This window comes from Podarcis muralis, chromosome 15 (genome assembly GCF_964188315.1).
Source record: "Podarcis muralis chromosome 15, rPodMur119.hap1.1, whole genome shotgun sequence".
NCBI lineage: Eukaryota > Metazoa > Chordata > Lepidosauria > Squamata > Lacertidae > Podarcis > Podarcis muralis.
The window spans coordinates 11,608,311-11,629,894 of record NC_135669.1 but is presented as its reverse complement, the minus strand read 5'-3'; the positions used below and the strand labels follow the sequence as shown (position 1 = coordinate 11,629,894).

General features: G+C 45.4%; 1 protein-coding gene and 1 pseudogene across 12 annotated transcripts in view; one reads left to right on the top strand and one right to left on the bottom strand.

Moving 5' to 3' along the window:
• Nucleotides 1-19,587, top strand: part of PKNOX2 (PBX/knotted 1 homeobox 2) — a 432,230-nt gene extending 412,643 nt beyond the window's left edge. For all 12 annotated transcript variants that reach the window (XM_077919659.1, XM_077919658.1, XM_077919660.1 and 9 more), the window contains 3 exons: nucleotides 10,028-10,104; nucleotides 13,991-14,169; nucleotides 15,280-19,587. In XM_077919659.1, the coding sequence (XP_077775785.1) occupies nucleotides 10,028-10,104; nucleotides 13,991-14,169; nucleotides 15,280-15,524 (501 nt within the window). In that variant the 3' untranslated portion in view covers nucleotides 15,525-19,587. The remainder of the gene's footprint in view (nucleotides 1-10,027; nucleotides 10,105-13,990; nucleotides 14,170-15,279) is intronic.
• On the bottom strand, nucleotides 669-739 carry LOC114586016 (U6 spliceosomal RNA; annotated as a pseudogene).
• Nucleotides 19,588-21,584: the final 1,997 nt, after the last annotated feature.

The window sequence follows — 21,584 nt, the reverse complement described above, 5'->3', positions numbered from 1 at the left end:
CCCTGGGTGATCGACAACAGTAGATCCACAACAGTGCCCGACCCCTTATTGTTTAACAACTGCAACAACAAAATGACTCCCCACCACTGAAATGGGGAGGGGAGAGGCGAGCAGAAATGGATATTGTATGTGGAAGGGCTGTGAACTCAATAATAATAATAATAATAATAATAATAATAATAATAATAATAATAATTTTTATTATTTATATCCCGCCCATCTGGCTGGGATTCCCCAGCCACTCTGGGTGGCTTACAGCACATATAAAAACATTTTTTTAAAAACATTTTTTTAAAAAACAGACTATCTTATGCAGACTATAATTAAAGCAATAAATCAACAGAAGATCATATCATAACCATAATAATCAATATACAGTTGTACCCAAATTAAAATAACCACCAACCCCAACTAAACATTTATTTATTTTTTATTTTTATTATTTTCAGTTTTATACATTTCAATAATTTTACAACTGTTTTAACATTTCAAAACTCGACTTCCTTCCCCCTCTTTCTGCAGTTCCTTAATTTTTTTTCTGCGTTTCCATATTTTTTATATTTTCTGCATGTTCCAAATTAACTTAATTTACTCATTTATTCATCTGCTTTAAATATATATTCTTATAAAACTGCCGGTTATTACAGTAGTCCTGCCAATGTTCTTATCTTGCGCAGGGGCCATGCTAATCTTCTCTGTATTGTTACAATTTTAGTATTTGTGCTGCTGAAGCGAGCCCAACCCCAACTAAACATTTAATCAACCCCCAAACCAACAAAAACAAAACAGAGGAACCAAAATTAAAACCATTTTAAAACATTTTAGCCAGCTGCCCCAACCCAAGAGTTGTTCCAGCAATGTCCCTCTGGCCTCCCAGGAGCCTCTTTTAGCTGTTCAAGGTGAGTCTGGGCCCCGCCCCCTAGGCCAGGTGGAAATGGGCCATGCAGCAGGAAGCAATCTTCCTCAGGGAAGTTTTTAATGTTTGATATTTTATCACTTTATTATTGTTGTTAATAATAATAATAATAATAATAATAATAATAATAATAATATTCTGCTGGGAGCCGCCCAGAGTGGTTGGGGAAACCCAGCCAGATGGGCAGGGTATAAATACTACTAATAATAATACAGTGGTACCTCAGGTTACATACGCTTCAGGTTACAGACTCCGCTAACCCAGAAATAGTACCTCGGGTTAAGAACTTTGATTCAGGATGAGAACAGAAATCATGCGGTGGCAGTGGCAGTGGGAGGCCCCATTAGCTAAAGTGGTACCTCAGGTTAAGAACAGTTTCAGGTTAAGAACCGACCTCCAGAACTAATTAAGTACTTAACCTGAGGTACCATAATAATAATAATAATAATAATAATAATAATAATAATAATAATAATAATTGTTGTTGTTGTTGTTGTTGTTGTTGTTGTTGTTGTTGTTGTTGTTACAACAACACTCACGGCAGCAGCAATGTCCCTCCAGCCTCCCTCAGTCCCGTTCTGGTCCTTACAACAGATTGAAGGACAAGGTGCCTCTCAACCGTGTTCAACAGTTGTTCAGAGGCAACCTGGTCTTTCATTCCCAGAGTGGGCCTTTTGCACCCGGCTCTACTTACGGATTTCAAGGTTCTAGTTAAACAACAACAACACCGAGTGGATGCAGCAAGCCTGGAGTCTGCCCTCCCTTGCTCTCATCTTCCTGTTTTGCTAGAAAGGTGGCCCAAAGGGACATTTAAAGAAAACACTTTGCATGGTAATGTGTGACTGTAAAAAAGCTCACAAATGCAACATTCCATGAAAGCCATACAGGATTGTTTTCAGGCCTAACTTGAGAGCAGTCTCCCGGGTGCCACCCTGACGGGGGGTGACAAATCGGCCAGCAGCACTCACCGTGGGGCCTGCAGCGCACACGAGCCACGCGTCTCGGCGCCCGCAGGCTCGTGCGCTGTCTGTGGGGCGGCTGAGGCCCCACAGTGCGCCCCATCCCTAAGAGCACCATGCACCCCATCCCATCCCTCCTTAAGGGCACCACACGGCACTCATAGGGATGGGATGGGGCATTTGGCGCCCATAGAGACGGGGAGCGCGGCACCCATAGGGAAGGCATGGGCCATGCTGCCCCTATGGGCAGTTCGCCCTGCCCCTGGGCACACCGCCCCAGGTGCCCAAGAGGCTTCCTCCACCGCTGGCAGTCTCACCATGTTACCAAATGTGGAGGGGCTGCAGGTGCAGAAGATCCCATGTTCAATTCCGGCATCTCCAGGCAAAGCTGTTAAAAGATTTCTGCCTGGAGCCCTAGAGAGCCACTGCCAGTCAGTGTAGCCAATACTACTAATACAGTATAAAGGTAAAGGGACCCCTGACCATTAGGTCCAGTCTTGGCCAACTCTGGGGTTGCGGCGCTCCTCTTGCTTTATTGGCCGAGGGAGCCGGCATACAGCTTCCGGGTCATGTGGCCAACATGACTAAGCCACTTCTGGCGAACCAGAGCAGCACACGGAAACGCCGTTTACCTTCCCACCGGAGCGGTACCTATTTATCTACTTGCACTGTGCTTTCAAACTGCTAGGTTGGCAGGAGCAGGGACTGAGCAACGGGAGCTCACCCCATCGCGGGGATTCGAATCACCGACCTCCTGATCAGCAAGTCCTAGGCTCTGTGGTTTAGACCACAGTGCCACCCGCGTCTTTTACTTACTTTGAGCTAAAATACCTATAGCTCCTCCTCATCCCCACCTCAAAGGGAGAAGTTCTGCGAGAGGTTCTCTATTTGGGATCTCTCCATGATTGAGAGTTTGACCTTGGGCAACTCAGAACTGATTCCGCCTGCCAAATCAATGGAAACTGATTGACAGCCCTGATTTGCCGGCTGTGCAATTTAATTAATTAATGGGAAAGGTGCTTTGAAAACAGAAGGATTTATTGCAAGTATCCTCCCTGCAGCCTGAAGGAATAAATTGCAGCACCATCGAGGGGAGAAGAGCAAACCTCTTCCTAGGCAGGACAGCTCTGCTTGCTTTTGTAGAGGCTGTGCATGTGCGTGTGGGAATCTAAGAAGGCACCCAAGCTCAGAGATATTGCTCAAGTGCCACTGATGTGTTGGGCAACTTCCCTCTCATTCGGCAGCAGCAGGGTGGCAAGAGACCCTCATGGCCAATGCCAGGCAGAGCTAAGTAAGTCTAGTTTGTCCCCACCCTCCTCCCTTCTGAGTTCGACAAGAGCAACATTCAGGGCCCACCTGCACTATATATTTAAAGCAGTACCACACCACAGCCATTGATTCCCCCAGAGAAGCCTGGGAACTGTAGTTTATTAAGCATGCAGACCCACAACTCCCAAAGTGGTTCAATAACCAAGCCTTCTGGCCAGGGAACTTTGGGGTCCTTAAAGACCTACACTGGCTCCCAGTACGTTTCCGAGCACAATTCAAAGTGTTGGTGCTGATCTTTAAAGCCCTAAATGGCCTCGGCCCAGTATACCTGAAGGAGCGTCTCCACACCCATCATTCAGCCTGGACATTGAGGTCCAGCGCCAAGGGCCTTCTGGTGGTTCCCTCATTGCGAGAAGCAAAGCTACAGGGAACCAGGCAGAGGGCCTTCTGGGTAGTGGCGCCCACCCTGTGGAACACCCTCCCATCAGATGCCAAGGAAATAAACAACTATCTGACTTTTAGAAGACATCTGAAGGCAGCCCTGTTTAGGGAAGTTTTTAATGACAGATGTTTTAATGTATTTTTAATCTTTTGTGGGAAGCAGCCCAGAGTGGCTAGGGAAACCCAGCCAGATTTGGGGGGGGGGGGGTATAAGTAATAAATTATTATTATTATTATTATTATTTGGGGATTGTAGCTCTCTGAGGGGAATAGGGGTCTCTTTACACTCTCAGCATGCTTAACAAACTACACTTCCCAGGTGAGGATCATACCCACTGGCAGGGCTGGCATTTCCTCTTTCGCTGCTGCTGCTGCCGCCACGCTACCTGCCGCCGCCACCTGCTCTGCTGCCACTGCATGCCCTGGCAGGTGGCACCAAATTCTAACCAGATCGCCCTGCTTACAACATGACTCGAAAGAAACCAACACCAAAAACGTTTTATTTAAAAACAATAAAAGGTTAAAAATGTACAGTAAAGGCAAATCAAAAATTATTTCACAGCCGCAAGAAAGCCCCGCTTTGGGCAATACCCCAGTGAAACCTAATTAAGGAGCTACCAGCCGATTGTTTCCTTGGAAAACCTTTTCCTGTTAAGCTACATTTGGCATTTTGTACTATTTCTTAAATTCCTCCGTTCTCAGCTTCCAATCCTTGAGTTTAGTTTACTATGACAATAGCTCGAAATCACTCTCTGCAATGCCTTAAAATGTCCAATGAGCACTTTCCCCCTCTGCTTAGCTAGAAATAACCCATCAGGAAAGCATCTTGGGAAAGCAAAATTGCTCCAATATCACTTGCTATAGATTTTAGCTTAGAAGTTGTAGCTCCTCGCGAGGGCTTTAAATCAAGAGCAGCTTTTATTAAACGAGAGCCTCTTTATAAGCCAGTGTTGTACGAGTTGCTTACTGAAGATGGCACCTGAGCTAAAAAATAAAAAGGCGAAGTCCAAGGCCAGGCAGGTGGTTTTGGATAAAAGTGGGGTGTCGCTGCTGAAGGTTATTCATACCTGAATCCTTACACCAGGGGTGGTGAAGCTGTGGCCCTGCAGATGTCCTCCTTGGCCACAGAGTTGGCCACCCCAGCTATGCACCCATTTCCAACACAGATGTCTACATCTTGTGCAGTAGCACCTGGTGCCCCGTGGCACTGGTGGGGTCGAAAGCAGGGAGGGCAACCGTAGGTGGATTCAGTGCCAATGACATTAGGGCCAACTAATTCTGGTTTTTCACGCCATCCTGCTCCCTGCTAAGTTCTGCAAGGGCAAAACTGAAACTAAGGAGGAGGGAACTGACTGCCTGGGTCACTCTCTGGGTCAGTTGTAAGAAGGCGGGCAGTTGTGAGTGTGGGAATGTTTAGGGATGCGAGGAGGATATATTGTCTAAGATATCCTATCCCAACTTGTCTTTACAAGTTCAACAACATCAGCAGAGTTAATATTCCCCTTTTTCCTAAACACACGCACAGCAGATAGCTTGATCAGACTCGTTAGAGTCTCTGTAAATATTTCCTGGTATTTTCCCTGTTTAATCCCTCTTAAAATAAGACGCTACACAGTCTTCTGTAAAGCATAAAATGTTTACTCACAAGTAATCATCTGTTCACACAAAGGTTCCCAGAAGGCAGACTTAAAAGGTTAGAACATAGTTTAAATGTGGTGACTATCTCCTTATGGGAGAAAGCCCCCCTTTTCTTCTCTTGGCCTGGAGCCAAGGGGGCATCTTAGTAGTGCTGTTGTTAAGATGGCATCGATAGAGACAAGAGAGACAAGTTGGTCGCCAGCCTGTGGTTCTGGTTCTTTCTACTTCAGGAGAGGCCACGCCCATCTCAAGTTACACATAGGAAGTTTTGTCTCAGTCCTGGAAAGCAGGAAGTTCCGGCTAGAGGATGAGATAACCTTCATGTCTACTCTAGCCATGTTGTGTTTGACTGCACCTGATTCTTACATCCCACAGTGACCTGGCTAGTGGCAGACTGAGGCTGGTGGGGATTTCCTCTGTGAGTGACAGAAGCACATGGTGGCACGAGCCTTTTAAAGAAGAATTGGGGAGAGAGAAAGAGATGCACATCACACACAGGTCTTGCTTTCCAAACACGGTGCTCCCTCAGGAAATTGTTTGCTCGGCGAGCATTTGCATAACGAGTCAACGATTTCTATTGATTCCTATGGGGGAATTTCTTATGCGTTCCTGACCACGGCATCTTGACCCTGAATTGACAAAAAAGAACCTGGGAAAGCCCCCTGAATCCTTGCAAAAGGCAAACTAAGAAGGAAAAAAATGCTCTCGTTTGTCCAGTCTCTTCCCCTTTCTCCTACTCACCTTCCCTCCCATCATGGTTTCTGGCGAAACGGCAGTGTGAACCAGCAAAACACAAAAAAGTAAGGCTTATTTAAGGCTGCTTATTCGTTTACAGTACTACACGCAGGTCCAGCTCTTCGTATATCTGAATCTGTGGTGTGAATAGTGAGGTTTGGTTACTAATTCTTCACATTTGGATAAGTGAATTTTCTATAATGAGCATTTGGATAGTGGGACCTTCATGTAGTTAAGAGGACAGAGGCAACCCTGCAACCACTGGACCTCCTCATATTTGTTTATTTTAACTTCACAATTTTGTGCAGATTTTAAAAGACTTTTGCCTTTTAAATCTGCATTGCATCTGGATGGGATGAAATTAGTTCTGCCCCCATGTAGAACTGGGACTGCCTGAGAGTCATTGAGTCCATCTATACTTACTCTCCAGTGTTATGTAGAGTAAATAGTACCATCAACGTGACTTTTTGAACATGGTCACAGAAACGCAATTGGAATAGCACTGTGTGTTTTACACACATAGCGCTTAAAACGTAGAAACACGAATGGCAGCAAAAACCAAAATCTGCTGTGATTCAGAAGCTTTTCTGGTGATAAGCTGTAAATCAAGGTTCTGCTTGCTATGCAGCAAGCAAAATTGGAATTAACTGTTCATCTACCATCACTAAGCTAGGTTGCTGCTGCCCTCTGCTGCCCAAACAGTAGAACAAACCTGTTTAAAGAAAAACATTTGAAAAATCTGAAAAAGTACCTGGCATTTATATGTAAGGATGGAGGAGAAATTTGATTCAGTTCACTTTTAACTGATTTGCAGCTTCCAAAACGATACAAGAATCAAAACACAGCCATCCTTTGAAATTCTCTGAATTTTGTAACCCCAAAATGTTCACAGAATTAATATACTGACATAAAGTGTGTGTAAAAATACATGTATTTGTGAAAATAAGTTACAAACACACACTAAGTTAGGGAAAATTAATTTGCAGAAATTTGCCTCCAAAATTGCATACATACATACATACGTGTGTGTGTGTGAGAGAGAGAGAGAGAGAGAGAGAGAGAGAAGAAATTTGCAGTAAAATGCTAGCGAAATTTCATGAGGACTTTCAATTTTTAAAAAAATTGCAAACTGATGTGAAAATGTGAAGGGGTGAGCTTAAGACTGGAAAACGGGGAGAAACAGAAAATTGTCGGATTTTCCCATCCCCATTTACAGACACAGAATTTCTGGAGCGTCCAAAGTATTTCATATACTTACTCATAAGGACATAAGAGGGACGCGGGTGGCGCTGTGGGTTAAAGCACAGAGCCTAGGACTTGGCGATCAGAAGGTCGGCGGTTCAAATCCCTGTGACGGGGTGAGCTCCCATTGCTCAGTCCCTGCTCTTGCCAACCTAGCAGTTCGAAAGCACATCAAAGTGCAAGTAGATAAATAGGTACCGCTCCAGTGGGAAGGTAAACGGCGTTTCCATGCACTGCTCTTAGTCATGCTGGCCGCATGACCCAGAAGCTGTACGCTGGCTCCCTCAGCCAATAAAGCGAGATGAGCGCCACAACCCTAGAGTTGGCCACGACTGGACCTAATGGTCAAGGGTCCCTTTACCTTTAAGGACATAAGAAGAACCTGTCAGCTGGATCCGACCAAGGGCCCATTGAGTCCAACATCCTCTTTCCCACAGTGAGCTGCTATGGGAAGCCCCCGAGTGGGACATGAGGGCAATGGGCCTCTCCCTACTCTTGTTCCCCAGGCAACTAGTATTCAGAACCCTGCTGCCTTTGATACGGGAGGTAATATATAGCCATTGCGACCAGTTGCCATTGACAGCCTTATTGTCCATGAATAATCCTTATCCTTTCGATAATCCCTTTGAAACAACCCTCTAAGATAGTAATACTAATTCCACATATTGCAGATGAGAGCCTGAAGCTCAGAGATAAGCATTGTGCAAACATTATCCTGAATGCATGCGGAGAGGCAGTCAGAGTGTGCTAGCTGGCCCATCCTCTAACCATTTCCAGCGTAATGTCCGAAAGAGCCTGTGGACACACAAGCCTTATCCTATGACCACTCATCCCTCCAGCACAGTTTCAGACAGGGCCTCTCCCATCCCCACCTGGAGATGCTGGGAGTTGGACCTGGGACCTTCAGCATGCCAGGCAGATGCCCTAGCCTTGAGCTGTGGTCCTTCTCCAAAGGCACGGTTGGAGAGCCTTTGAGAAACAGCATCCCCACTTGGCTATTTCAGAAATCGATGCAAGTGTGGGGATAGGGTGGGTCCAGCAGACACAAGTGGGCCCAATCCAGCTCCACCATCTATGTATGCTCCGAGGAACGCTGCTTCAGAGATAGGGAACATGGCATCCTCCAGATGTTGTTGGACTACAGCTCCCATCATCCCTGACCATTGGCTGAGGCTGATAGGAGTTGGAGTCCAGCAACATCTCAGAGGCATAATATTGGCTGCTTCTGCTATGGATCCATGGTTGAGATGAGACTTGAAGCTGGGACATTTCATTTTTTTTTTGTTGTTGTTGTTGTTGTTGTTGTTGTATATAATTGTTATTGAATTTTCTGTTTCACAATTTAAAATATCAATGACTTCCCCTCTTCTCTTTCCATGGTTCATTTTGCATATCATAAATCCCTGCATATTGTACAAAAACTAAGCCATTATTGCATCCATCAAAACTTATTTACACTGTTGAATTTATCTTAATGCTGCCAACGTTTTCAAGTGTACACAATTCCCCCCATATATTCAGTAAATGTTTTCCAATCTTCTCTAAACATATGTTCTTCTTGTTCTCTTACTCTATGTGTTAAGTCTGCAAGCTGCACATATTCCATCAGCCTAAGTTGCCATTCTTCTTTAGCTGGGACCTCGCTGGTTTTCCATTTTGGGGATAACAAAACACAGGCCGCAGTAGTGGCATACATAAATAACCTTTCTTTTTCCTTCACTGATTATCTCCTGCTTTTTCTCCCCAAGAGAAACCCAATGTGGCTAAAAGCAAAGCAGAAAATAACATGAAATATCAGTCTGCAGAGCATCTTTCAAAATATAAGGCCAGTCAAAGCCATATTCATGTTGAAACAGTACTAACAATACAAGAAATACATTAAATCCATAATGAACTAAGGCAAAAAACAAGGGTCTTTCCTCAAGCCTTGATCTCTCCAGGTCCCCATAAAAGGTAAAGGGACCCCTGACCATTAGGTCCACTCTGGGGTTGTGGCGCTCATCTCGCTTTATTGGCCGAGGGAGCCAGCGTACAGCTTCCAGGTCATGTGGCGAGCATGACTAAGCCGCTTCTGGCGAACCAGAGCAGCGCACGGAAATGCCATTTACCTTCCCGCCGGAGCGGTACCTATTTATCTACTTGCACTTTGAGGTGCTTTCGAACTGCTAGGTTGGCAGGAGCAGGGACCGAGCAACGGGAGCTCACCCTGTCGCTGGGATTTGAACCACCGACCTTCTGATTGGCAAGTCCTAGGCTCTGTGGTTTAATCCACAGCGCCACCCGCATCCCCATACTTGTCCTAATTTGTGCAGTCATGGGAGCTGCTTCTCTCTGAGTGGCCCCATGGCACTGAAGAGTGCATCTGGCTATCCCTCCCTGATTCCCTAAATGCTACAGTTCCTGGGGTGCCCATATTGGCACACAGGCCACATTGCCCAGGGCAAGGATGGGAAATCTGTGGCCCTTCCAACTCCCATTTCTGTTGACCATTGATGATGCTGGATGGGGCAGTTGGGAGCTGAGTCCAGCAATATCTGGTGCTCCTCATCCCTAAGGTAGTGGAAGGATCATGGCTCCCTGGTGGAGCTCATGGTTTGCATGCAGAACGTCCCGGGTTGCAGGACAAGGAGAGCTTCCGCTTGAAACAATGCCACAAGGACAGTGACTGGGAGACCCATTATGAAAACAAGCCATGCGAGCTGAGCTTTCAGAAGTGCACACATCCGCGGCAGTTCAGATCTCCGCAGAGAGGACGAGCTCTAGATAATCCCTGCAGTGGCATGTGGTGTAACAATACCGTTATCTCTCTCTCTTTCTTCTTTTTCAGCACCCTTACCCGACAGAGGACGAGAAAAGGCAGATAGCAGCACAGACTAACCTCACGCTTTTGCAAGTCAACAACTGGTGAGTGAATTATCGACCTCCTCTTTGGAAATTGAAGAAGAAAGGTTGGTTTCTTCACCAAAGATGCCGTTCTCTGACCTACCATCTTATCCTCTCGTCTCAAGTTGTTGTTGTTGTTCGCAGGTCAAAGCAGAGCAGGGCCATAGCTGTAGAAAGTTCTTGCCTCTCACGGATATTCCAGGCTTCCAGTTTCCTTTCCTTTTTTTATATAAAAAAAGCAAGCTTCTTGCCCAGAGATAGCCAATATGGTTCCTTCCAGATGCTGGAACTCCCATCAGCCCCAGTCAGCTTGACTAGTGAGAATGGATTATGGGAAATGTAGTCCAATAATATCTGGAGGACACTGTGTTGGCTGTCCTTGCTCTAATCCTTTGACTTGTGGGGAGATATAGAAAACTATGCAGCCGGTATTCTATCCGATAGATAGAATTGTTACTGTGAGAAAATGATATTTCCCCAGGGTTCCAGGCAATGAATATAAAGTCACCAGGACAATGGTTAAGTACAGTCGTATCTTGTTTTGCGACCGCGATCCGTTCTGCAGCCCCGGCCGCTAGCCGAAAAGGACGCAGGGCAAAGAACCACATCTGCGCACGCGCGCCAAGTGGTTTGTGTTTCTGCGCATGCTCAAAACGCGATTTAGCGCTTCTGCGCATGTGCAAGCGGCAAACTCGGAAGTAACCCATTCCGATACTTCTGGGTTTGCTATGAACGTTCACCAGAATGGATGCTGGACAAGGTGGACATTCGCCGAGGTCTTACTGTATTAGGCCTGTTTGTGTTTGCAATTTTTTGTAAATGATTTTATTAACATTGAATACAATTAAACATGTTTATAAACACTTTAGGTTCCCTGTGCAGAGTCTCTGGAAGTTCCTCAGTTATTCCCCGCCTCCCTCCTCCTCCCCTGTGGCTATAGACCTGTAGAGGAAGTTTGGGCTGAAGGAGGTTTCGTGTTTTTTAGAAAAATTAAAACCTGGGTCTGAAATGGACAAGGCTACCCATCATTTTTTGAGCAAGCAGACGCCCATCCTGCCTTGACCGTCACCTCTGGTCCTTCTGTAGTTAAGACATTCTTTGTCAAGATTCGCCCACATGGTCCTGGGGAACTTTCAGGCAGAACTACGTGTGACAAAGCACATTTGAGGTTTCCAACCACATGTTTCTTTTCCCCTTTTGAGTAGTATGCTTATGTGAGGCAGGAGGACATTTGAAGGAGACAATCAGTGAGGAACCCTATTCCAGCAAATACCGTATTTTTTGCTCTATAAGACTCACTTTTTCCCTCCTAAAAAAGTAAGGGGAAATGTGTGTGCATCTTATGGAGCGAATGCAGGCTGCGCAGCTATCCCAGAAGCCAGAACAGCAAGAGGGATCGCTGCTTTCGCTGCGCAGCGATCCCTCTTGCTGTTCTGGCTTCTGGGATTCAGAATATTTTTTTTCTTGTTTTCCTCCTCCAAAAACTAGGTGCGTCTTGTGGTCTGGTGCGACTTATAGAGCGAAAAATACGGGTAAATGCCTAGAAATAAACTGCATAGACAAAAGTATCTGTCAATTTCGGTTTTTCAGTTTTCCTGTCTTAAGTTCAGTTTGCCCATTTCTGCATCAGTCTGCAAATCTTTTCTTAAAAAAAAAAAAAGAAACCACACAAAAAAACCTTGCACATTTCTCCTAACACACACATTTTGGTACACATTTCTGCCTAACGTATGCCTTTTTGCAAGGCACGTCCCTTAATGTAAGGCATTTGTGTATATTATCTTCACTAATATACACGTGTGTGTTTGTTTGTGTGTAAGAAAGAGAGGGAGTTATACTTTTATGCAGGTTTTCAGGGTTTGCTAAATTCCAGCTCTCACCACATGAGGGCAGATTCCGAAAAGAAGTCCAGGCCAAAATAACAAGAAAATGTCACTTTGCAGAAGTGGAGCTAGATCCCAGATATGTTTATACGTACATGCACCAAAGTTTTTTAATCTCACGTAGGTGGTAAAAAATGACCAGATGGGCAGCCTTCCTTTCAATGGGAATTTTTCCAGGTCAAAAATAAACATGAGGATCAGGCCTTAATTGCATTGAGATGGGCTGAGAAGGCTTAAATAATCAATTTCTGGCAACACGCATGCACAACACTAGGAGGAGGGAGAAATTCGATTTTATTTGCACTTTAATGAGAAACTACCTAACTCACACTTCTCAAAACAATGTGAGGACCGAAACACAGTCATCCTTCAAAAGTCACACTTCTCTGAATTTTGCAGTGCAATTCTCCAGCCAAGTAATGTGTTCAAAAAGGCATAAACGAGAGTAAAGTAAGCATAAAAGCACAGATATTAGTGAAAGTAACATACAAAAATGCATTATATTGGGGGGGTTGCTTTGCAAAAACGTGTAAATTAGGCAAGATTTCATTCAAAAATGTGTATATTAAGGAGAAATGCTCTCTAAAATGCTAATGAAGGACTTGTATAAAAAAAACAGAAAAACAATTGGAAACTGCTGTGGAAATGCGGAGAATTTAAGATTGAGGAGAGAAACTGAAAGTGGCAGATTCACCCATCCCTACTTGGGAGAAAGCCTCATTGAACTCAGTGGGCTTACTTCTGAACAAGCATGCATAGGACTGCAATGTAAAACAGTGGTGGGCAGCAGGTAGCTTGGGATCTCCTGATAGATCTTTGGGTGATTTGCAGTAGATCAACAAGATTTTCTGATTTTGGGCTTTCTAACAATAGCAGTGTCTAAAAGGCTTCCTCCCTACCTTAAATTAGGGGGCTAAGAAACATAGAATGTGGGGGGGGGGAGTCAGATTTTTTTTCCTGGGTTGAGCAGGTACTCAGAAGTAGCCTGCCCTGCTTTTTTTGAAATGTGAGAGACTATTTTGTACCTGGTTCCAATTCGTGAACCTCGTGGTCCTAGTCAAACAAATGAATTAAGTAAATTGCACAAGCGTGAGGTCTGCCTCATCCCTGCTGTAAAAGACTTGGGCTTTGTTTGTTTGTTTGTTTGTTTGTTTGTTTGCATTAATATATTTTATATTTCACCTATATCCATCATGTTAGATAATTTACAAACCAAACCCTTTTTTTCTTCTGTGAAAGCAGAAACGCACCTCAAGATGGTGTGAATCCACTTTCAGTGCCTGCATATTTTTATAATAATAATATTAATAATATTTTTTTATTTATACCCTGCCCTTCCTGGTTCAAAAACCAGGCTCAGGGCAGCTAACAACAAATTTAAACACTTAATTATAAAAGCAGCATAAAATACAGTATAAAACCATGAATAACAATAAAATTCAAAAATCAGTTTAGGGAAAATAAGCATTAGATAATCCCCAGGGCTAGTTGGCTGAATTGGTCCTACTTGGGCCAGCGAGGAGACCAGGGGAGAATTAGCTGTGGGGTCTCAGAGTGGGTGATCATCATAAAAGGGGAGGGGGAGGGAAGGGAAATAAAAGATCAGGCTGAATTCAAATTAAAGGCCAGGTGGAATAGCTCTTTCTTACAGGCCCGACGGAAGCAGGTTAAATCCTGAAGGGCCCTAGTCTCCTGGGACACAGCATTCCACCAGGTCGGAGCCATCACTGAAAAGGCCCTGGCCCTGGTGGAGGATAGTCTGCCTTCCTTAGGGCCCGGGACTTCTAAACTATGGTTGTTCATGGACCTTAAGGTCCTCTGCGGGGCAGACCAGGAGAGGTCCTTTACCTTTTTACCTATATGGAGTAAGGCAATCTCACAAGTAACCTTGTCCCAAGTTGTACAAGAAATAGAAGTGTAGAAGTATTGTTTTTTTAAAAAATGATGCCACTTAACATGCAGATAGTCCAAATATGTAAATAAATGCATCCATTCATTCTGGTTTTTTCCCTTCTCATGGGAAGGTTTATCAACGCCCGGCGACGTATCCTGCAGCCCATGCTTGATGCAAGCAACCCAGATCCAGCCCCAAAAGCCAAGAAGATCAAATCCCAGCACCGGCCTACGCAGAGATTTTGGCCCAACTCCATTGCAGCTGGAGTACTGCAGCAACAAGGAGGCAACCCCGGTACTAACCCTGATGGTAAGAATTTGATGTGTGGCTGCAACCCTCAGTTGGCTTTTTGATTCTGTTGACCAGGCATAGGCAACCTCGGCCCACCAGATGTTTTGGGACTACAACTCCCATGATCCCTAGCGAACAGGACCAGTGGTCAGGGATGATGGGAATTGTAGTCCCAAAACCATCTACAGGGCTGAGGTTGCCTATACCTGCTGTGGACTCTGAGCATTTCAAAGGTGAACTACTTAGATATGTTATATAAGGTTTCTCTGTCTCTGACGTTTTTCGAATCGGATCCATGCAACACTCTGATTTTGCACTTTTCCTCTTTGCCCGCGCTTCATTTCCTGCTGTTCCGATAATTTGAAGCTAGCGTTTAAAGCTCTAAACAACTTAGATCCCCAATTTCTGAAAGACCACCCCCTTCTCTACAGAGCCTCTTGGGTGTGAAGATGAACAGAGCCCCTCCCCTGCCCCAAGTCCATGTACAGGGCATGGCTGCTATGTGCTTTATGTGGCGCTGCCCTTGGGTCTGGTCTGGAAGCTCCAGCTAGTTCAGAATGCCAACAGATGACAGCATGAGACAGCTTTACTTGGCTGCCTGTATAGTACCAGGCCAGACCCAAGGTTCTTGTGTTGATATTCAAAGCCCTGAACAACTTGGGTCCAGGATACCTTAAGAACTGCCTGAGCCCTTATGTTCCAGCTTAATCACAAAGATCACCCAGAGGAGCACTGTAAGTTATCCCCTGAGTTACAGAGGCCCAATTTTCCTCAACTAGAAGCCAAGAGTCACCAGTCCCATGCTGGTGGAACACTCTTCCAGCAGAGATTTGGTAGGCGTCCTCACTTTTGACATTCTGGAGTCTCTTGAAGACCTTATTATGCAGCTGTTGATTTTATATTTTGATTACTGTGCTACCTCCTGATATTATATGGCAGTATAGAAATCTTTCATAAATAAATAACAGGACTGAAGAAAGCCAATTTCCTTCAGCATGGGCAACAGTTCGCCTCAATTTTATCCTCAAACAATTCAGTGAGGTCAGTTTAATGCACTGCCCCGGTGGTGGTACCATAAGCAGAGCTCTTGCCCATGCGCCATATCAGCTGTTTGTTTTTCCGTTCTAGGCTCTATAAACATGGACAACCTGCAATCCCTCTCCTCTGATAACGCCACCATTGCTATGCAGCAGGCCATGATGGCAGCAGCTCACGATGACTCACTTGACGGGACAGAAGATGAGGAGGACGACGAGATGGAAGAGGAGGAGGAGGAGGAAGAGGAAGAAGAGGAGCTGGAGGAGGAGACCGAGGAACTCCAGACAACAAATGTTAGCGACCTTGGCTTGGAGCACAGTGACTCGCTTGAGTAAAGGACCCTGGTCGGTGGTGAAGCATATGCCTCCTGAGAAACCTGGCTGCTTGCCTAAATCATTGGCCTGAGAAGAGAGCCTGAACTTTCACGTACAAGCCCTGCACCCCTTTAAAGAGATCATTCAACGACAATGCCCTTACCCCGAGTCTGGCTCACCTGCTTTCAGTTGCAGGAGCGGACACGAATGGTGCACATTTAAGAGACCTGCTGAATGTGCAAAGTGATTATTTAAGTGAAGGAGACACGTTTACAAGGCACATATTGTGGCCAGTTCATTTCTTCTCTTTTCCCCTTTGTTTTTGATAATAACAACAAAAAGTGTTTTTAGGCTAAGCTGTTTTCTGTACGACTGAATGTTTTATGGATGTTCTAATGCAAAGCCTTTTGGTGACATGCAATTGAGAGGCAAGTCTGTTTTCATTTTCACGGCTTTTATGAGAGATTTATAGATGCAAAGAGAGAGAGAGAGAAGAGATTGATGGTTTTTACAAAAAGAAACTAAAAGACTGTAATGATTATAAATATCTAGATGTAGGAAAAAAACAAGTTTGCAAATTTGCAAAAAAAACCCAACAACCACACGACTGGACGTTGAGCGAGAGTTTAATGCTGGACCCAGGTAGATTCCTGGTTAGTTCTGAAGAAGTGGATATCAAGTCTTCAGGATTTCAGTGCGCCAGATCCCAAGGCATGTGGAGAGAGCCACATTGTGGTTAATTTGAGAAATGGATACCACACTGCCATCTGAACCATTTGGGAAGGGGAAATGGAAGGTTTTAGCCCTCTGAATGGAAATGTCATAATGGTAACATGCCTGGTTTGATTCCCTGCTTACAGGATGCAAAGTCAACAACCCCCACCCCACCCCCCAAAAAAGAGAATGCCCCTGAATAATTATGTTAATTGTTTAGAGGATCATAAATTGAGATGTAACCATTACGGCTTATTTCATTGGTTGAATATGAGCAGGCTCAGATTTCCAAACATTTACAGGCTCACTGGCCAAGCAAAAAGTGGCTTGGAGAATTCACAGGTTTCTGAGCAAAGAAGAGAGTTCCTGGAGCTTAGTGGAACTGCTCTCCAGATGGTGAGATAAATGCCCCTTTCACAATCTCATTTCCCTGGAACTCGTCACCTGTCACCTTTGACCACCTGTGTCTCTGCCACCTCCAGAACCTCAAAATGAAAAGGTCTCCCAGGCACAACATCCAACTGGATGCGTTTTATACATTCAGGATCAGGATAAGATGAAAAATAGCTTCCCCCCATTGACCGCCATCACTCACGGCCTTTGGGCAGACTTTTCTTTAAATCTCTCCACACGAGGCACACAGTAGCTCACAAAAGTGGATTGTCCTGTGTTTTCCATCCTGCTGCAGTAATCTTTTTTTTTAAGCCATTTGGCACCCGGGGAAGAGGGGATCTGCCTTGTGGTGGCAGAACTTTAAAGCAGCAGAGTTGATATAAGCACTAACCGTAAGAATGCCTTGTTGGTCTCTGAAGCTGTTTTTTTTGCCGCTTAAAACTCATGAGTGTGGCACGCAAGTCAATAAACAGCCGTTTTTAATTCCAACAAGCATTCCTAGAAATGCAGCTATTAAGTTCACCTACATCTGGTGGAGTTCGCCATCAAGCAGCACATACCCACTTCAGCCTAAACATATGCAAAGTGCATGCATGCATGCATGCTCCTCAAATAGCAGGTGCAGTCCTAAGGCCAGCAAAGGAATTTGCGCATGGAGCCAGCCCCTGCGATACTTCTGCCATAGAGAGACATATAGCAGATTGCACTTTCCTCCTAGGGAGCGTAGACACTCCCAAACCAGAAGATGGTGCGTCTGATCATTCAATGAGCATGACATTTGAACATGCAGTTCAGGGGGGGAGTGCGCGACTCGTAGCCAAGGAGGCTTTGCATTTTGAGATTCGTGCATGCAGTGCTGTTGCACCAGTCCTGGGTCAGAGCGTTCCATCACACTCATCGGCAGTGAGGTCAAAAGGAGGCAAGGGTGGAACACAGGCTGGTTTCTCCAGGAAAGGAGGAAATGTAGTCAGTGTATACCCAGTGCATACCCAATATCCTGCACCACCAAGCCTAAATCCTTTCTCAGAAGTAAGCCCCACATACTTAGCTCAGTGAGACTTTCTCCCTGGCAGATGCATGCACTGTAACTTCTAGTGCAGCATTGGGCAGAAATCATCAGAATGCTTAATGGAACAGCATGTGCAACGTGACTTCTGCAGGCACCAATGCAAATCAACCTCAACCAGGGGGAAGCCAATGTTGCTTCAGGCTACAGCTCCCATAATTCCTGGCCATTGGCCATGCTGGTTGTGGCTGATGGGAGTTGAAGTCTCCCTGCAACCCAGACCAATCAGAAAGGCCAGAAACCTCAGGATGGCTACTAAAGAACTGTACGTTGGCTCCAACCACGTAGGGGGCTGGTCAGTGTTGGGTCCAGGTTTGGGGGAGCCCTTGGGCAATGTTATTTCAACGGGGCCCCTACCAGAGTGGGTGTCCGTGCTCCTTGCCACAGCTACCCTTGCCCATATGCTTGCTTTTTTCTCTTTGGGCCCACCTCCCAGGGAAAGGCAGCAAGGGATGTAGATTTTACTGGTCCTCCTCACTCCATTCAGCACTCGGAGACAGCAAATGAATAAACACAAGCAAGGAGGAAAACTTCACATGGCCAGGAAGCTCCCAGGATTGGCTGTGAGGCTGTAGACTTTTGCCCAGTTATGCCAGCCCTTGACGCCAGCCCAGTTCTTTCTACTCCTTGGTTTTGTTGTCCTCCATTTCCCCACATTATCAAAAGGTAGCAAATGCCCCACCAGGTGCTTGGAGCCTGCACCCAACAAGCTCTCCAATGTGTTGAGTTTTTTTATGGTCCCTTGAAGCCACGTTGAAAATGATAATCTAGGAGGGGCGAATTTCTCAGAATCGAAAATTAACTTTCGCACTCAGTCTTTCCATTCACTTCCCAGAACTAAATGGAAGAGGGCTTCAAGAGAAAGCTCCTAAATTATCATTGCCCCTATCGTCACTTAACTTATTATTTTGTTTTGTACATTGTGCTCAGGAAAATGTCTCCAGTGTACAAAAAAAAAAATTGGATTGTCAGCTTGCGAACAACAGTTTGTGGACCTCTGGATTATCTGGTGGTCAAATGTCCCTGAAATGAATGTATTTTGCCTGGGAGGAGGGAGCTGCTGTTTCAACAGAGATGTAGGACCCCAATAATCTTATTTATAATCTGTGTTATCCTAGCAATCTGTTATGGGGTTGTTTTTTCCTATGCTGTCATTGCAATGAAGCTCACTGTTCCAATGTTAGGGGTTTGTCTTCCTTCCTAGCAAGGCACAATCTGCCCTGCCACACGCAAATCCTTGCAAATGGTCCACACTCCTTTCCTCAAGGAGAGCCAGTGTGGTGTAGTGGTTAAGAGCGGTAGTGGTTAAGAGCGGTAGTCTCATAATCTGGGGAACAGGGTTCGCGTCTCCGCTCCTCCACATGCAGCTGCTGGGTGACCTTGGGCTAGTCACACTTCTTTGAAGTCTCTCAGCCCCACTCACCTCACAGAGTGTTTGTTGTGGGGGAGGAAGGGAAAGGAGAATGTTAGCCGCTTTGAGACTCCTGAAGGGGAGTGAAAGGCGGGATATCAAATCCAAACTCTTCTTCTTCTCAATGTGTCAGCCGAACAAACCACAAACTTCCGAGACAAAACAATTCCCCCACCCCCAATTTTAATGTTTTGATTACCCATTAAAGCTTTATTTGTCTCTTCCAATTCTTCCCTCACGAAGCACAGTTTTTCAGGTTGCCCATTCTTTTGGCTCTTAGAGGAGTTGAGAGGTTTGATCAATCGCTTTACATTAAGGGTTGAATCGATGATAATTCCTTGGGAATGTATTGGAATATCAGTGGGCAGGAAAGCTCCCTTTTTTTGGATACTGATATGGCATGAATGTAATATGTAATTTCATAGAAAATTCATTGTAATTTAGTATTAATTCATGTCCATTTATTATAAAGTGCTACCAGATGAGGTTTTCCAGCTGTATTTCATTGTGTTTATTTATATGCTCTTGTTAGTAAAAAGGATTAGGAATAAAGAATAAATAGAGACCCAAGTCGACAGGAGGGAGCCCCATGTTACCTCGCCACAACATGATGCACCCAAGGAAAATGTCCATTCTCAATGGTTATTTCAGCCAATGGCTCATGCGCTTACCCACTCCTCTCCTCCGAGCATAACCACAAAGGAGCTCAGAAGGATGGCTTCCACTTTCTTATAAACCATGGCTTGTCACGTCGGCCGAACCCAGCAAACCGTGGCTAATCCTATGTGGTTTGTTTGAAGCATCCCAGCTTGTTCTGGAGATTCCTTGTTTCTGAAATCCGTAGCTAGGATTAATCACAGTTTTGAGTCCCAATGTGACAGTAAAGGTAAAGGTACCCCTGCCCGTACGGGCCAGTCTTGACAGACTCTAGGGTTGTGCGCCCATCTCACTCTATAGGCCGGGGGCCAGTGCTGTCTGCTGACACTTCCTGGTCACGTGGCCAGCGTGACATCGCTGCTCTGGCGAGCCAGCGCAGCACACGGAAACGCCGTTTACCTTCCCGCTGGTAAGCGGTCCCTATTTATCTGCTTGCACCTGGGGGTGCTTTCGAACTGCTAGGTTGGCAGGCGCTGGGACCGAGCAACAGGAGCGCACCCCGCCGCGGGGATTCGAACCGCCAACCTGACGATTGGCAAGTCCTAGGCGCTGACGTTTTACCCACAGCGCCACCCACGTCCCTTAATGTGACAGTAACCTGCAGTTAATTATTATTTTTAACTGAAAATTCCTTTGGGGCAGAGAAGAGGGGCAGTGTACACAAGCCCAAGGCTTGCACAGGTTTGTTCCCATTGTGATGGGCCATGGTTTCTCACTACTGAATTTTGTGGCATGTAGATCATAAACTTCACAGTCACAGTTTTACTACAGGTGTAAGAGCTGCCTCCATTCATGTCAAAGAATGAAGAAGAAAAAACCTGAACCCCCTTTCTGTATGGAATATACGCATGCATGTATCAGATCATTGGTCTTGTGTACTGGGAATCTGCGCCGCATTTGACACCAAGTACGTGGCTCAAAGCTCTTATCTCCCTCCTGCGTGTTGCATTAATTTACTCCACAATAGTCAAGTTCCATGGTTGATTACTGTATGTAGAAAATCTCGGCAGCTGCAGCATGCACACTACATGGCGCTGTACTGCTCATGCGCTTGCATCCACATGCATGCGCACTAAGGTCAGAAGGCCTCTAGCGAACTTGGGAGATTTCAGAGATGGAAAGCTAGCAGTGGGGACTGAAGAAACCCAACAACTACACTGGACATTTTTCGAAAAGCAGTCTCCCCACTAAGAATTTTTTTTTTCCCATCCCCAGCAGAATAGGGACAAATTAGGGGTTGTGTTTATTTTAGAGTCTGTGATCAAAATAGGGGGTCCTCTCTGCTTAATAGTTGGGGTGTGTTCTATATATTTAACTATAAATTATAAACCCACTCCCTTTTCTGCAACGAGGCCCTCAATACACAATTAAATAACACTGGTGACAGAAAACTAAAAGATTTAGGAGCTTCAGCAAAACAAACCACAACAGCAGGAGGAAAAACAACTTTCAGGCACCTGAAGAAAGAAGGAGCCAGCTAGGCTTCTCAGAGGAAGGAGCATCACAACCTTGGCACCACTACTGAGAAGATTCTGTCATGGGTCCCTGCCAGCCGAACCTCTGAAGCAGAGATGGGGAACCTCAGGCCTGGGGGCCAAATGTACCCACTCCCAGGCATCTCTGTCTAGTCGTCTTGACTCTTCCCAGGCCATACACCCTCCTGAGTGTCAGGCTTCAGTGACTTGGCTTCCTCCCCCACTTTGACCGTAAATAAGCAGAACAAAGTGAAAGGAGTCTCTTACCAGTTAGAAATTTTAATGATCACAGAGAGAGAACAAAGAACCCCTGTCCTAGGAATAGCAGTGCTCCCAATTAAGGGTTCCACCCACTTCCTCCCTAG